The sequence below is a fragment of the Volvox carteri genome (genome assembly GCF_000143455.1).
Source record: "Volvox carteri f. nagariensis unplaced genomic scaffold VOLCAscaffold_145, whole genome shotgun sequence".
NCBI lineage: Eukaryota > Viridiplantae > Chlorophyta > Chlorophyceae > Chlamydomonadales > Volvocaceae > Volvox > Volvox carteri.
This window is the reverse complement of record NW_003307688.1, coordinates 31,065-46,443: the sequence shown is the minus strand read 5'-3', so window position 1 is coordinate 46,443 and position 15,379 is coordinate 31,065. Positions and strand designations below refer to the sequence as shown.

Sequence of the window (15,379 nt, the reverse complement as noted above, 5' to 3'; positions counted from 1 at the left end):
ACGGCCTACAGCCGATTTCAAAGCCTATTTCGTAGAGGGTACGTACCGGTGCATGCACTGGTGCTGAACATGATGTTCAGCACCCTCTACGAAATGGGCTTCAGGGAGAGAGACCTTCTTGACCAGCAGCAGGTCAACAGGGTGAGCCTCAAAACGGTAAGCATAGAAACCTGTTGCTTTACTGTGAAAATACAGACTAAACATGATGTTACAATACAAAAACACAACCATTCCAGTCACTTGTTGAGGATGTTTTGTGTATCTGCTGCGTTTTATATGTTAAGTTCTCCTTACTGAGAGGTACAACACTGCACTGCTTAATGAATCTACAGTTCAAGGAGAGATTCAAGCCCAAGATGGTACATGTGGTGCCACCAAATCAATGGGCTTGAGGCAGCCTTTAAGGCGGTTGCCAACCCAAACCCCCGGAAGAGGAAGAACAGCTGGGATAGCCAAGAAGGAGATGGGGACGACTACAACTCAGCATCCAAGATCTACTTGAAAGTGGTAAGTTTGGGGCAGGGTTGAATTATTCGTCTTTGAAAGACTGTCACTCAATACTCATGGGTGCTCATGCTTGACTACAGACCGAAAAGGAGATTGAGGACTTCATGGTTACGCTGGGTGGGCGAGACAGAACCGTGGCTGGCTTCCACTTGGACTCAGAAGCAACCGACCAGGACATACATGCACCTGTCGGGAAGTCCCTGATTGAGAGATGGAACAACTGCAAGAAGTGGATTGGAAATCTACAGCAGCAGGCCAATGTGGAGGGTGAGTACTAAGAGTTCTTTGGAAACAGTATTACAATTGTTTTTTTGGGGATTCAATGTCCTGCTACTGTGTATGCTGCAAATTCATTCTAGCCCTTATGTGTAAATGCAGAGATAAGAGGAGAGACTTAGTTATAGTTTGGGGTTATTGGGTTTTCAACTTGCTTGTATTGAAACCTCAAATATGTATACCATGAAAGATACATGCCTGCATACATCATACCTGCAGCTGAAGACCTTACTAACCATGAGATATGTGCATGCCTTGCCAACAGATGCTTTGAGATTCAACTCCTTTGGAGCTGATGAAGAGGAGTTTGAGAAGTACCAGTCTTCACAGTCGCACCTGGAAAGCTTGCAGAAGAGCTTAGGGCCTCTAAACAATGAAGATGACAAGTTCGTCTTCATTGTTGAGGGCAAGGACAGTCCTGTGCTCTTAGCTGGCGGTGTGGTCTTTGGCAGTCTTGTAAGTTAATTAGGCTTGATATTTCTTCGCAAGAATGACCATGTTGTCATCTGCAGCTGCCTCACAACATACAATTAATGTAAGCATGTGTGGCATACATTGCAGCTGCAATGCAGTGCAACCATGAACTGCTTGAAATTAATGTCTTTGCCTGCTGGATTATGCATTTTATGCTACTGCTAATAACATAATAATTATGTTTCTTTTCATACATGTCCACAACATTGAATAAGCACTGGTCGGTCCATCCATATTCACGATGCAGGAAAACACGGACAAGGTGTCCATTTTCATTCTGCACAGGGTGAACAACAGCAAGAAGACCTCCATGGTATTGCCCAGTGGTACCATTAAGATTGGCAAGGAGCTCAAGAAGCACACGGTCGTAGAGCTTCCACTGCAGAGCCTACTTGGCAGATTCAGCAAGCAGCAGGTCAAGGAGTGGGCTTTCTCCCATGGCTGCACAAATGTTCTATGGAATGACTCCATGGTCCAGTACAAGGGCAAGCTGGCGTTGGTTGCTTAGAGAGGTTCCTTGATGAGCAGGGATACAGAGCAAGTGGGCAGCTGCAGTCTAGAGCTATGTGGTTCAGTGGTGTGTAGTAGGTGTTCACTAGGAAAAATGGAAGCAGTGCAGTAGTAGTGTGAAACAGGTCACAGGTGAAGGTTGTTGAAGAACATGTGTGTATAATTGCATGCCAAGAAAAGGTACTGCTGTTGCTGTGATGATTTTGGTAGCAGCCTCCAGACTTGTAAAGAATAGAGACAATAGATGCCTGTACAGGCCAGCTGGCTGTGCACTATACTGCACAATTCCACATGATGAGCAAGTGAGGTGACCAGGGCGACCCAGACTGTTGTGTGTAATACATACATATGTATATAATTCCTGACGAATGTGGTTTTGTGCCTACAAATGCAGTACAAGCTATCCCCAATGATGGCAAATAGATGCTGATGGCATGAATAATGAAGTCAGACAGCTTTCCAAAAAAAAGAGAATGTGTGATTTAACAGTGGACAGGGATCATGTAAAAGCTCATAACATTTACAGCGTCTGAACCTCAAAACAGCAATTAAAATCCTTAAACAGCTGTTCAGCAAATTATCTAATGGCAACAGCCAGTAACATGATGGAACTTCCTTTTAGCATGTCCCTGCTCGTAACAGCTTTCAAGGCCTGTTAGCAACTACAGCCCTTGGCAACGCTTAACAGCTTAAGTGAATTGAACAATTGCTAACAATTAGATTCCCAAAACCCTAACAGCCGTCAAAAATTCTTTCTCAGCATCTGGGTGACCCAACCAGAATGTAACATCCTGTCAACAATATCCTGTTGTGGCAGAAAGCGCTCTGTTACAGGTCCTTACAGCTGCTAACAGTCCCTAGAATCAGACAACTGTTAACAGTGTGGGCTCCAGGTACATGTCAGTCACAGGGCCTAACAGGACCAAACAGCCTCTAACCCAGTGTCTAACTGGCTGTTATGCCACGTTGACAACTATCGTCAGCAGCTGATAATGAGCCCGGCTGACAGCCCCGCCTAAGAAGTTAGCCGCTGTTAGACCCCCTATGAGTTGGAGGGCATGCCCCGAAATACTGGGGGAGGCAGGGTTTCGCTGGGTAGCGGCCACGGGTGAAGATATACCCCCCTGTCCCAAACATCAAACTTTCTTGTTCACTTAGCTAGCTAGGTAGCTAAGTAGCTATAGCTACCATTCCTAGCGCCTTAGCTAGCTTGACCTCGTCTCAAAAAGATTCCCTAAACTTATTGCACTTCTTTTCTTGCACTGCTGCCATTGCAACCTCACACGATATGTACGCATTTACACGCGTGCGCAGGGGGAGCTAACTGTTTTCACAGTACCAGGGGGATGCAGGTACGTATACATAGGTAATTGTCATACGAACCATTTTAAGACATTTGAGGAGCATGTGCAATAATAGAACCGCGGAGGCATCTACGAGCTATATAAAGGATAGCCTTTCAAGCTACCAATTTCCTTTCTCTAGAGGCGGTGCAACAAGACGTCGTAATCCGCGTAATCCGCTGTAATACTTTGGTACTCGGTCCGCTTCATCCCGCGGGCCGCCGCCGCTCTCCAAGTAGCAAATATATTTTTCATTGAACTTGGGCCATTTGGCAATAACGTGCATATTATAAGGCTATGTAAAAAAATTACTTCGCCAAAAGCTCGTATACGGGCGTACAACGGTCACTAATTAGTGACCATTGTATAACCCCGGCGGGTTATAACCAAGCCATCGTGAACCTTGCTTCCTGATCCGTGCTAATCCGCGGGATGTTTCCATATGCCAGGCTTTAACCCATAATCCGTGACCTTTAATCCAAGTGGAAACACCCCCTGAGATAGATAGATAGGTAGATGGCAAGACATGAGAAAGGTTTACATGTTGAATGTACGGCGGCCGTACTGGCCAGTAACATTATTGCGTCATCACACAATTTCTTTAGTTCTTCCTGTTTTCCTGTTTGCTGAGTCTAGTGGTCTAGGGACATTGTGTCGCCGTGCATGTGTCACCGTGCAAGGAACGAATATCCAAAATCCTTTGCGCACACAACGAGCTACTGCATCGTTTGTGCGGGTTAGCATAGCATAGGTAGCAAGGCAGGTAGCTAATTGGGCGACCAGCCACTTGCTCGCATTACTGCATGATTGCATCTATCTCCTCCCAAAACTCGAATCCAATTCGTGTACTACTCTTTCATCTTTAGCACATAACACTCACATGCACCCATTCTAACCTACTTCTTGGTCACGCCTGTATTATGATGATGTTTGCATGCTCCATTTATGGCGGACACGGCAGTCTTGGATGGCGCAACTTTGGCTACAATCTTGGCGACATGACTGCTGTTGGACTTAGGATATCTGAACCGTCCAGGGGACACTACTCTGACATCACCTTCCTTCTGGTGCGTTGTGTACACATATCTGTGTACATGTATGCATAGGATTAGGGTGCCCCTCTAGCAGGGGAGAGCAGGGACTGCCCCAGGAAAGGGGGCCGCTGGCGAAGTTAACCACCCTGTAACAACATACATACATGTACACAGGTACATATGTACAGCTTTGTGTGTGCACGTGCGTCTGTATGTATGTGCTGCTTGTGTGTCTGTGCATGTGCTAGCGCTATGCCAGCGGTATAGTAGCAAGCCGCGAGAAAAGCCTCTCTAGATGTTGGGAGCGCGCCCTAGTGCATATATGTACTGATGGTGTGTGGCATACTGTACGACAGCTACGATAGTCCCCCTCCTCAAGGTTCTGGATCGTCTGGGGCCCTTCTGGGTCCCAGCCACACATCAGCAGCAGCCTGTGCCCACCTCCTCCTACCCTTGGGCAGTGGGTCGAAAACCCATGTCAACCTATTACTGTTTCATGGACCCGAAACGCAGCCACAGGCAGCCTACCCTACTTAGTATGAGTAAAAACCCTAACGCGCATTAAATTAAGCTAGCACTGCCTTATGATTTTCCACTCCTCCCTGCCTGTATTCGTGATTGTTGCACGCTTGTGTATGTGCAGATGCTGGGGGACTTGAGCAGCCAACCTGTGGTCTCCTCAATCACTGTTTCGGAGACTGGTCAGGTGCTGCCGCAATATGGTGGAAACATCTTCGTCTACGTGGGGGTACCTGTCACGGTGCGTTGCATGCGTGCTTATTTAGACATGTTTAGGCAAGTTGCCCGTTTTGTCATTTGTTTCCAGCGTTTGCGGATGGATGTACTTGAATAAGCATAAACATGGCATGCAGTGATCACTCATGACATGTATGGCACAAAAACACTGCTGTTACATTATGTGTCGCTGGTGTATGCGTGTGGCTGTGTTGCATGAAATGCATATCAGCATACGCCAACGGTTAAGAGAGAGAATGAATGAGTTTGTGTGTGTATGTGTATGTATTAAGGTTACAAGTATCTGAGCAGGCCTGACACTGGCCATATGGCCCACATGCATGTCACCGCCTGCCAAGCTGTGTATGTGTTGTAGCTGGCCGCTGAAAAGGCTTCTCGAGATGCTGGTGGAGCACTTTTAGCGTGTATTTGTAGACGTTATGTGTGCCATACTGTGTACCAGCTACTACAGTATAGGACTCAGTCACATTCCAGGTCCATCAATATCGGAAAGCGGCAACACAGATAAGCATCTCAGGCAGATACCTGCATCTGGACTCCGAGTAAATTTTCTTTTTTCTTTCCTTTTTTCCTTGCTCTTTATGGTACCTCACATCTTGGTATTCATCCCTATGCCATAAAAACGTCAGTAACCCCTGTGCAAGCATTACCTACCCGCTACCCTACCCAACCCGCCCTTACTCCCGCCATAACCACTATGGCAACGGGTGATCACGTTACGTCCCGTTAAAGTCGCGTTAAGAGGCTTTAACGCGAGTTTAAGGCGACGCTAACGCGATGTAACGCGAGTTTAAGCACTGATAACGCACCGGTTCGCTTGTGCGTATCTTCATCTTCATCTTTATTCGCATGCGAACGAGCTGAGTAATTTTGGCTGGCAGGCGTTAGCTTAAGCAACTAACGCAAACTTTACGCGATCGTAAACGCGACCAGGTGACTTTTAACGCGAGCGTTAGCTTACCTATAGGTGTAACGCAAACGCCTGCGAATGGCATACGCGGCTGCGAATGGTGCGAATGCGGCGAATGATATCGCGAGTTTTACGCGACCCTAAACGCGACCAGGTGACTTTTAACGCGAGCCAAGGGATTGCCAATGGCATAAGCGACTGCGAATCCTGCGAATGCATGTGCGTTTGCGACTTTCGCAAATACATTCGCAGGATTTTCGCAAACCATTTCAATTTAAGGCGGGTGACTGCGATTTGCGTGCGGGACTGCGAACTGTACGGCCAACCGTGCAATACAAAGCTTTACAATAGCAGTACACGAGCTGTACAAAGTGCAATGTGCATCGCCGTTGCACATGACCTGTGAACCACAGCACTCACTGTTTTCTTCATACATTTGAACTATCCCTGAATAACAGGTACGAATTCATAGCAAATCCCCAACATAACTCTTACCATGTAAACGCGTTCAACAGTCTAGAAGTGTCAGAAAAAATGGACACACAAATGTTAAGCGCATGTAACTGTACCACAATACAGCCACTATTGTATTCTTACTAAAGCGCTCAATCCTCGCCTCCGCTGGTGTCATCTTCACGAACGACGGCATATTTCTGCACATGAAAGGATCACAACAAATCATGATTTAAGCAGGAACACATAGTTGTGAGCATGTTACGTACAATGACGGCTGTAGGTGTGACACCGGCATAACGTGTTCATATCCTTACTACCATCCTTGCGCTTGTCCTGTTCCTTGCGATTCTCCTTCTGCTCGCTCGTGTCCTTGGAATGTAAAATGGCAAGGCATAATGTCAGTGTATGCACCTGCATGATGGCAACTTACTGCTGGTGCCGTCTAGTCCCCCTTTTCCTGCTTCCCGCTGCTTGCCTGCAAATGAATGGTGCACCATTATGGAGGAAGAAAGACAGATTCTTGTTATGAAGATGCTAAATCATTGGGCTTTGCCTTACACAGTGTAAGACGACAGTGACTGTCGTTATAGAAGGATCAGCGTGAGTATAAGAAATGCATACGCGCTGAACAACAATTCCAACATAAGCTTATTAGTGTAATGCGCGCAATGAATTACGGCCCTGAGGACACGGGCAGCACTGGGCCTTACGCACAACTAACCCATCTTACTTAACGCAAGCTCGCATTAGTTGTTGCGTCAGAGACAAATGCCAAAGGAGAAGATACCCCCTCTAGCGGTTGAAATACTGAACCACCAAACGGCGCATCGCGCCGACCCGCAAGAGGGCAAAAGAACGCGAGAGCTGCCAGACAGGCGTGCACACCGAAACTCCCGAAGCCAAACGCCTCAACGACCTCCAAACGACACCCCAGCAGCAGGGGGGGCGGACGCGCCACCTCTACGCAGGCAAAAGAGGGAACACAGACTGACCCACCGCCACCGACGCGACGGATCACTCAACAGATGCTGACGGATGCCCATTGAAGAGAGGGACGACGGGAAGCCAAAACATGTGCCTGCTCAGGGGTGACCAAGCGGCCAAAACTAGGGGCTTGAACTGAAACACCGGCTCTGCAACAATGACCCTCCACGCACCCAGGTCACCGACAGCAGAGAAAACGAACGAAGAAAAGACACAGGCCTAACACGACAAACAACAAAGACAAGGCCGCGAACGTCTGTATTTTTTCGGGCATTGTATAGGCGAGATATTCGGGAAAATAGGTGAAAGGTATATAGGCCAGTAAGGTGTACACATATTATACGAGACTTAAAGGCTTAGGCATAAGAGGCGCATGTGTAAGTGATGCCCTAATATACGATCATGTATGGCATAGTATTATAAGTACATTTTTACATCATAACCTGTAGCAAGGGATGTTTAGGCTATGCGGTATACAGGTATGTATATACTTGATGTTGTAAACGACATTGCCTTTATAGACGCAAGTATACATGATTCCCTATAATAGGACCTGTACAGGCATGGCATAATAGGCTTTTCTTATGAGTCACCCTTTAGATACTTGGGTAGTACCCAAGTCATCGCTCTGATCGATCGCGCGACCTCACTACCTCTCTTGAAGTGTCTATAGAATTGAAATTGCACCCTTTCCAACCGTGGCTCGATCCCGGGATCTCACGTGAGTATTGGTCGCGCCTTACCGGTAGTACTTAACGCAATATAAAGAGGGGTTTTTCGAGCTTTTATACTTAGAACCTAAAGGGCACTCATGAACATCAGCTGCGTTAGCCTGGCTTGTCGTCCATGCGGCAGCCTCTGGGCAAATGGCCCAACTCCATTTGAGTTTGCTGCTGGCTGCGGCCAAGAAACATGCAATGCAACCGCCATATGATCCCTAGGTGTAATTGTTTTGCATACAAGTCGACGTAGATACCTCCTGTGACCGCCGTACAGGAAGGAAATTTTCCGGTACGACAACATGTGAGGTCCAGAACCGAACACAAAAGCAGGAATCACCATTCAGAGCGTAAAACGTCGCCATCCATGACTTATGCATATGAATTCACGTGTTCTCTTCGCGTTTTTCTCCTTCTTCGTAAGGCCAACGCGTCGACCAACGCACATCTTACACCCGTCCGGTCCAGAGCCTCTATAGCAATAATATTGACATAAACATAAAAGTCATTTATGAACATCTGCTACGTTTGTCTAGCATTGTCGTACCGGAGGTTGGGTCGGCAGCAGACCATGAACTTCTCGCCTAGGAAAATACTTAGCGCAGCCAAGAAACATAATTTAAATCTGTTAGTTCATCCCATTGGTCTTAGGATTGCCTTCAAGTCGACGTAGATGCCACCTCCTGTCACCGCCGTATCGGAATGCATTTATCAAGCAAAAGACCCGACAAGATTATAACCTTGCAGAACTCATTTCAGTGCTTTTGGAAAAGAGGTTTAGACCTTGCCACCCCGGCAAGCCAGAAACTAGTTTCGGTCGCAAAACTTTTGTATTTTCAAAGCATACACACGCGTGATACCTAAGAATACGATAATTATTAACAGTTTAATACTTGTGGAATTTCGTAGGCGTTTGCGGTGCAACTGGCGCGAATAGGAGGTCTTCCTAGCAGGTCTTAATGACGAGGGGTGCCTGACGGCGTTGCATGGACTCCATCGATGCATGTGCCTCGGCATGACGGGTGAATACAAAACGGTTCATATGCACAGACCTCATAGTTTGCAGCATTTTAAGGGAGGTCAAAGGTGTAGCTAGTGCAGCTTTGCCCCCGAACACTGTATACACGAGTGGCCTACATAAAGGCATACCTTTATACAACGGACTATTAGGCTCTCACAGTTTTGCATGCGTACACATGGTAACCTATAGCCTACAGGCCTATAGGCCATGCTGTATACAACAGATCGCCTATAGGTGTGATACATACGATCATATACGCGAAATCACCTATACTCCACATATTCCGCGGTCCTACCTATTAGGCGATGGCCCGGCCTATAGGTGACTTCCAATTTTACTGACGAAATGGAGACACACGAACCCATTCAGCGCCAAAAGAACTACTCGAACTTAGTCCAGATCCAGCGGTGTTGGAACCGGCGGTACCACCAGATATCAAACAAAGCGAAACCGCTCCGAAATCACGGGAATTCCAATCACTGGTAACACAACGCGATGAAAAAACAACTACTTTCATGGTGCCTTCCGAGCGCACACCTTTGCACAACAAATTCCTTCCTATTCGCTCGTCATAACTGCATGTCCACTCCCTGCACAATATATTGCAATATATTGCCCATACAACATATTATGAGCCCTGTTGTAGGGGGGCGTGAAATTCTAGGAAAGCGCACCTCGGGGGACACGACCCCGCAATTGCAGCGCCACACTGACTGACCGAGTGCCATGTGAAAGCACCCACACTACAACTGCACCCGCACTGCCATGACCTGTCTGGAAGGGGGATTTAGATAGGTGCTCGACCCACCCTCAGTGTTTTTTTTCGTTTTGGGCCTAGTACCCTAGAGTAATGAACTGGGTGTTTCTTGCGGTTACAATTCCTATTTGTATAGTCGCTGGGGGGGGCTGCGGCCCCCCCAGAGCCCCCCCTTCAAAGGCCGTACGGTGTGCTGTAAACAACACCTGACGTCTGGAAACACACATGCCGTACCACCATCGTTCTGTGCACCTAACTGCATTTGCGCCAGTGTCTCTGTGAGCAGGGCGTGGAGCCACTTTGACTGTCCATAACGTCATGAGCACGTGAAGGCAAAGTTATGTATATGTACACTGTCGGCACCATCAACACCACTGCATTGCACCAGCCGCCGACCAGTTGCTGGCTAGGCCTCTGCACCACATCAGAAGCTAGTCGTTCATGCGGTACCGCCCCTTGATCACGGCCTCACGCCACTTCTTCACCGCCACGTCGAAGGGGAACATGTGCAGGTCATACAGCTCCTGTGTGAACATCCTGACGCAGAGCGCCAGGTGCTCGTCCAGGCGGTTGCGGACCTTGCTCTGCACGAAGCTGCTGCACAACTCCCCTCTCGGACTTGCTTAGTGCTCTGGACAAAAGGTTGTCGACCGTCCGCACTGTCAGCTGGTCCCGCTCATGCTGAAGGGCCCGCGCTTCGTGGTTGCACATGGCTTCTTGGTGTTTTTTGGAGAGCTCGTGGCTTTTTAGCGTGGCCTGCCTGGCATCCATAGTGACGTCCCGCCGCCGGCTGAGGGAGCAGGGACTGCACCGGACACGGTGGCAGCCTCCTGTAGTATCCTGGGTATCACAAGATCGACATCCGCCGATTGGTTCTTTTCCTGCGATAAGACGTGATACAACAAATTGGTCTCGAGACTTGGCATCTCAATTTCCGACCCGGGGTCGTTGCGGTCTGCTGCCGCTGGTTTCCTGTGGATTCTGACGTCTCACTGGTACCCTGAGATAGACGAACGGTCGAGGACGCCCTCAATTCTGAAGGGGGGGTAATTGTAGTATCTTGGGTATCACGGTATCCGGCTGAGGGAGCAGGGACCGCACCGGACACGGTGGCAGCCTCCTGTAGTATCCTGGGTATCACGGGATTGACATCCGCCAAATGGTTCTTTTCCTGCGATAAGATGTGATACAACACCTCCATATCCGGCGCAACACACTCAGCCCATTCGAACAAAGCTGTCCAGTGCGCCTGGAAGCGACGCACTCCCTCATTCTTCCGCCAGCTCCCATCGCTTTGGCCTTTCAGCACACACTGTGTTTGCTGGCGCCGCGCCTGCTTTTGAATCACCAGCGGCGCGTGCTGTGAAGCACGTTAACCTCACCATGTCCGGCGGTTTCACGCACGATGTGGTGGTGCACGTCGATGTGCTTGGAGTGCACCGACGTGATGGGGTTGTTGCCGAGGCTGAGCACACCTTGTGAATCCAGCTGGATGTTGACGGCGCCGGGTGACAGGTCCAGGTCGCCCGCCAGCTTGCACAGCCACATAGTACCTCGTGCACGGCTGCCGTGGCGGCCTGGTACTCGGCCTCCACGGACGAGGCAGCCACGGTGCACTGCAACTGACTGCTCCAGCTGACCGCTGCACTGCCGAGCAAGAATGTGTAGCCCGTGGTGGACCGGCGGCGGTGGCCCAGTCCGCGTTGCTGCACCCGCCGAAGTTGCTGGCATTGCCGCCGCTGTCGCCATGGGGGTGCCAGCGGCAAGCCCAGCACGAGCCCCATGTGGGCCTTGGTGGGGGCGGGCATGTGTCATGCAAGCATGCTCAGAGTGTGTGTGATGTCCGGGCATGTGCTGGTGGCGAGGTAGTTCAGCTCACCCACCAGCACACAGTAGCCACTGCCATCAATCACTGTTGGCTGGGCGTCGCTGGCTGGCAGAGCCTGCATACTATGAGGCAGCACGGTGGCGCACGGCATTCTCCAGGCTGTGGTGCTGCAGCAGCTGCTCCACATAGCGCCACTGCTTGAGCACGATGCAGCGGTTGCAGCCATCCTGGACGATCTTCATGCCCAGGTAGTAGCACGCCTCGCCAAGGTCACGCACTGTGGAGCAACCGGTGATGGCTGCCTTGGCGGCTGTGACCACTTGCAGGTTGTCCGCCATCACAAGCATGTCGTTGACAGTGTGCACCGCACTGTTGCCTCCACCACCGCCACTGCCGCCAGGCACATTAGACTTAGCGCTGTCACCCGAGCAGTGGTGGACTTCCCGACTCTCTGCCGCCGCCGCTGCTGCTGTCGGGGGGGCGGGCCGTCACTGACCAGGGCCAGCAGCGTGTGCAGGGACTGCTGTTGACTGCGGGTGTTGGGGTGGAGGGGTGGTGTTGGGGTCACCGGGGGTGGGGTGGCCGCTGGGGTCGGCAGCATGGCGGGTGGTGTAGAGCTGCCGACGGGGTCATTGCCGCTGGGGTGGGAGGGGCTAGTACGGAAGGGGGTGCCCACCCATTGTGAACCGGGCCGCGGTGGTCATCATCAAAGGTGACGTCACTGCTCATGGTCACCTTGCCCTCGACGAGGACATGGTGGGCGGCCATGCTGTGCTCCGATTGGTGGTAGGTTCCCACCTTTGCATGAGGACCGAGTTTGTCCTGCTGGCTGGCTGGGATGCGGATGTAGGCCAGGCAGCCGAAGGTGTGGAGGTGGCTGATATCGGGGGGTACACCGTGATAAGGTGCCCATGGCGTGGCCTCCCGGCCCTGAGAGGGGGCCACATTGCACAGGAGGTTGGTGTAGAGCACAGCCTCCGGCCAGTAGCTGCCTGGGATCGCTGTGTCGTGCAGCATCACCTGCACACGGTCAAGGAGCGTGTGGTTGAGTCCCTCCACTGCTCCGTTCTGCACCGGGGTGTACAGCACCGAGTGGGTGTGCATGGTGCCATGCTGGTGCAGCCACTGCTCCAGTTGCTCGGTGATGTACTCACCACCATTGTCGCTGTGCAGCGTGTGCACCTGTGCATGGTTCGGGTGGCGGGCCTCAGCTGCATCACCATGTCCTGCAGCACTTCGTCCACTTGGCTCTTGCTGGCCAGCGTGCAGACGGCGGACAGACCGGTGGCACCGTCCAGCAGCGTCAGCAAGTAGCAGTCAGCAAGTAGCAGGTCGGCATGGGCAGTTCACAGGACAGACACAGGTAGCCGAGTGCCTGTGCATCTGTAGCAGTCGCTCACCTGGCGGGTCGACTGACTTAGCGGAAGCGTTGTGTTGACAGTCCTCGCCGGAGTAGGAAGAAGTCCAACCCAGCGGCAAGCACTAGCGTACATAGACGCGTACGAAACAATTAGAGATGGCGGCAGCGGAGTCTTGAACTCCGAACACCTAGTAATGTGATACGTCAGTGTCTGGCCAGAGCACCCCGCCCGGGTAGCTTATATCTCGGCCTACCTGCCGGAGATTCTCTACCACGGTCTTGCCGTACTAGGATAATGTTGGTGGGGCCCGGGGCCCCAGCCCGTTAGGTTCGCTTACGAACAATCACCATGTTCGGTACGTGTGACGAAGCTCGTAAGATGTACGAAACTTGAGACGAATCGTTAACGAATTAACAGTTATTGTTAAAAGTAATTGTTAAAATATTCTAAGGGAAATGTAGCTTGCTACAGCATCCTCCTCCAGGGTGTCTTGGGCGTTGCAGCCCGGAGGCGACGGGTTGTTGATGTAGCTCTTCAACTTGGTCGTCGCAAGGAAATCGCCTAAGTCGCCAAGCCACTGGGAGTAGTTCGACCCATCCGAGAGGAGGACGGTTTTACATCCCTTCCCCATGATGGTTGCTTAGCGAGCGTGACTCATCAAGCCGTGTTCCCCGCCGCCTTTTTGCAACTAGTTGATGGCATCATGCATCGTGGTCAGGCGTACGACGGTGGCTGATGCGGTTTATGCCTCTGGAAGCCCTGTCAGCCTGCCAGACATGTCCCCACAACTGCCTCACAGCCACCGACACATCTCACGGCGGGGGTCTAATTGTGTGCACGTTCGGATGCCGCGTTCCCCGCCGACTTTCTGGTAACTAGTTGATGGCATCATGCATCGTTGGCGCGTTGTACGATGGCGCCTGATGCGAATTACGTCTCCGTCAGCTGCCTCACAATCGCCACAACTGCCTCACAGCCAGCGGGGGTCTAATTGCGTGCGCGTTTGCATGCGGCATGTCCCGCCGCCTTTCTGGCATCTAGTTGATTGTATGATGAATCGTTGTGCGATGTAGGGCTGCGTCTGGTGCGATCTCGTTTGCGGAAGGGGCCCCTGAGTGCTGCCAAGCATGTTATTCTCTTATGAGATTGAGTGGATGTTAACGAAGTGTGTATGCGACCAACACATAAAACATCGCATGTGAATTGTTATGTCATGCGATTAATTAAAGGTAAACCGTGTGTTTTTGGTGTGTGTTAGCTTAGGCCGCATTGAACTTGACGCAACGAGCCTTCATACGTTTGAAACGCAACATTTGTTTGCATGCGAACTGTGTTGCGACATGTGTGCGTTTGGTGTGTGTTAGGCGGCTTTTACGCAATCAGCCTTCATACGCATGAAGCGCAACATGTATTCGCATGCGAATAGCCTTGCGGACTGTGTGCGTTTGATGTGCGATTGGACGCGTATTGCTTTACGCATTGTCTCCCCACACGCACGAATCGCAATATGGAATCGCGTGCGTATCGCCTTGCTACACATGCGCGTATGCTTCGCGTTTCAACATACGCACGGATGAATTGTTCAAGTCGACCAAAACGACGCAAATTTATTTCTAAATGAACCTTTACAATCTGAAAATTATAAAAATTTTAAAATTTTAGCCAGGAGGGCCGATTTCCGCTTTTCCATAGCCGTTGTGCGTTAGCTGTTTGCGTTACGAAAGCATGCTCATTCGCACCTAATGCTAAGATTCGCACCATTATGCGAACTAACGCGGACTTAACGCGATCACCCGTCGTCATAGTGAACCCAGCCCCTTGGTAGGGGTAGGGGTAGGGTGCCCTTATCCTACCCACACTGTCTAACCTTACTAACCCCTGGTTAATCCAACCCGGCCCCTTCTGTGGATTACCCACAGCTTATCCAACCCCACCTGTATGTAACCCGTCACCTTATCTCTCCCAGCTCAGGTTCTAGTGAGACATCAGTTCTGATAAGCACTCCATTCGAAGTTACATTTGCACCAGCTTAACTCGGAGTTGTCAGGGCCTTAGGTGCATTGCTTAACCTGTGTATATGCTTTGCTTAACCTGCTTAACCTGGTGTTAACCTGGTGTTAACCTGTGTATATGCAGGTGGTGTTTTCTGTGACGGACCCCAATGCTGGTGATGTAATCACAGCCTCAAGCAGCACCTTGCCATCTGGAGCCACCCTCACAACCACACCCAGCAGTGGTGTCGCACCCATAACAGTGACCTTCAGCTGGACTCCTAGTACCCTTTCCCCTGCCTCGGGTGTCGTAGTTATTGTTTTCATGGATACAACCTATTTGAGTACAATCTCCACCTTCAGCTTCATACAACCCCAGCCGCCCTCGCCACCTTCTCCCCCTTCACCACCGAGCCCTCCCTCCCCCAGTCCCCCGTCTCCTCACCACCAAG

The 15,379-nt window shown here is 50.6% G+C and overlaps 3 protein-coding genes across 3 annotated transcripts in view; all 3 read left to right on the top strand.

Annotated features, from left to right (window-relative positions):
* Nucleotides 1–2,287, top strand: part of VOLCADRAFT_108550 (uncharacterized protein) — a 3,217-nt gene extending 930 nt beyond the window's left edge. The window contains exons 3-7 of the mRNA XM_002959255.1: nt 73–156; nt 333–507; nt 588–774; nt 1,049–1,239; nt 1,505–2,287. Coding sequence (XP_002959301.1) covers nt 364–507; nt 588–774; nt 1,049–1,239; nt 1,505–1,765 — 783 coding nt within the window. The 5' untranslated portion in view covers nt 73–156; nt 333–363 and the 3' untranslated portion in view covers nt 1,766–2,287. The remainder of the gene's footprint in view (nt 1–72; nt 157–332; nt 508–587; nt 775–1,048; nt 1,240–1,504) is intronic.
* A 1,743-nt stretch (nt 2,288–4,030) lies between these two features.
* VOLCADRAFT_100728 (uncharacterized protein) lies at nt 4,031–5,301 on the top strand (the record flags this gene model as incomplete). The annotated part of the gene is made up of 3 exons (XM_002959254.1): nt 4,031–4,177; nt 4,788–4,904; nt 5,239–5,301. The coding sequence occupies 3 exons, from the start codon at nt 4,031–4,033 to the stop codon at nt 5,299–5,301; spliced, it is 327 nt and encodes a 108-aa protein (XP_002959300.1).
* A 9,397-nt stretch (nt 5,302–14,698) lies between these two features.
* VOLCADRAFT_100727 (uncharacterized protein) overlaps nt 14,699–15,379 on the top strand; it is a gene marked incomplete at both ends in the record, with an annotated part of 6,772 nt that continues 6,091 nt past the window's right edge. Inside the window, one exon of the mRNA XM_002959253.1 lies at nt 14,699–14,757. Within this exon, the coding sequence (XP_002959299.1) occupies nt 14,699–14,757 (59 nt within the window). The remainder of the gene's footprint in view (nt 14,758–15,379) is intronic.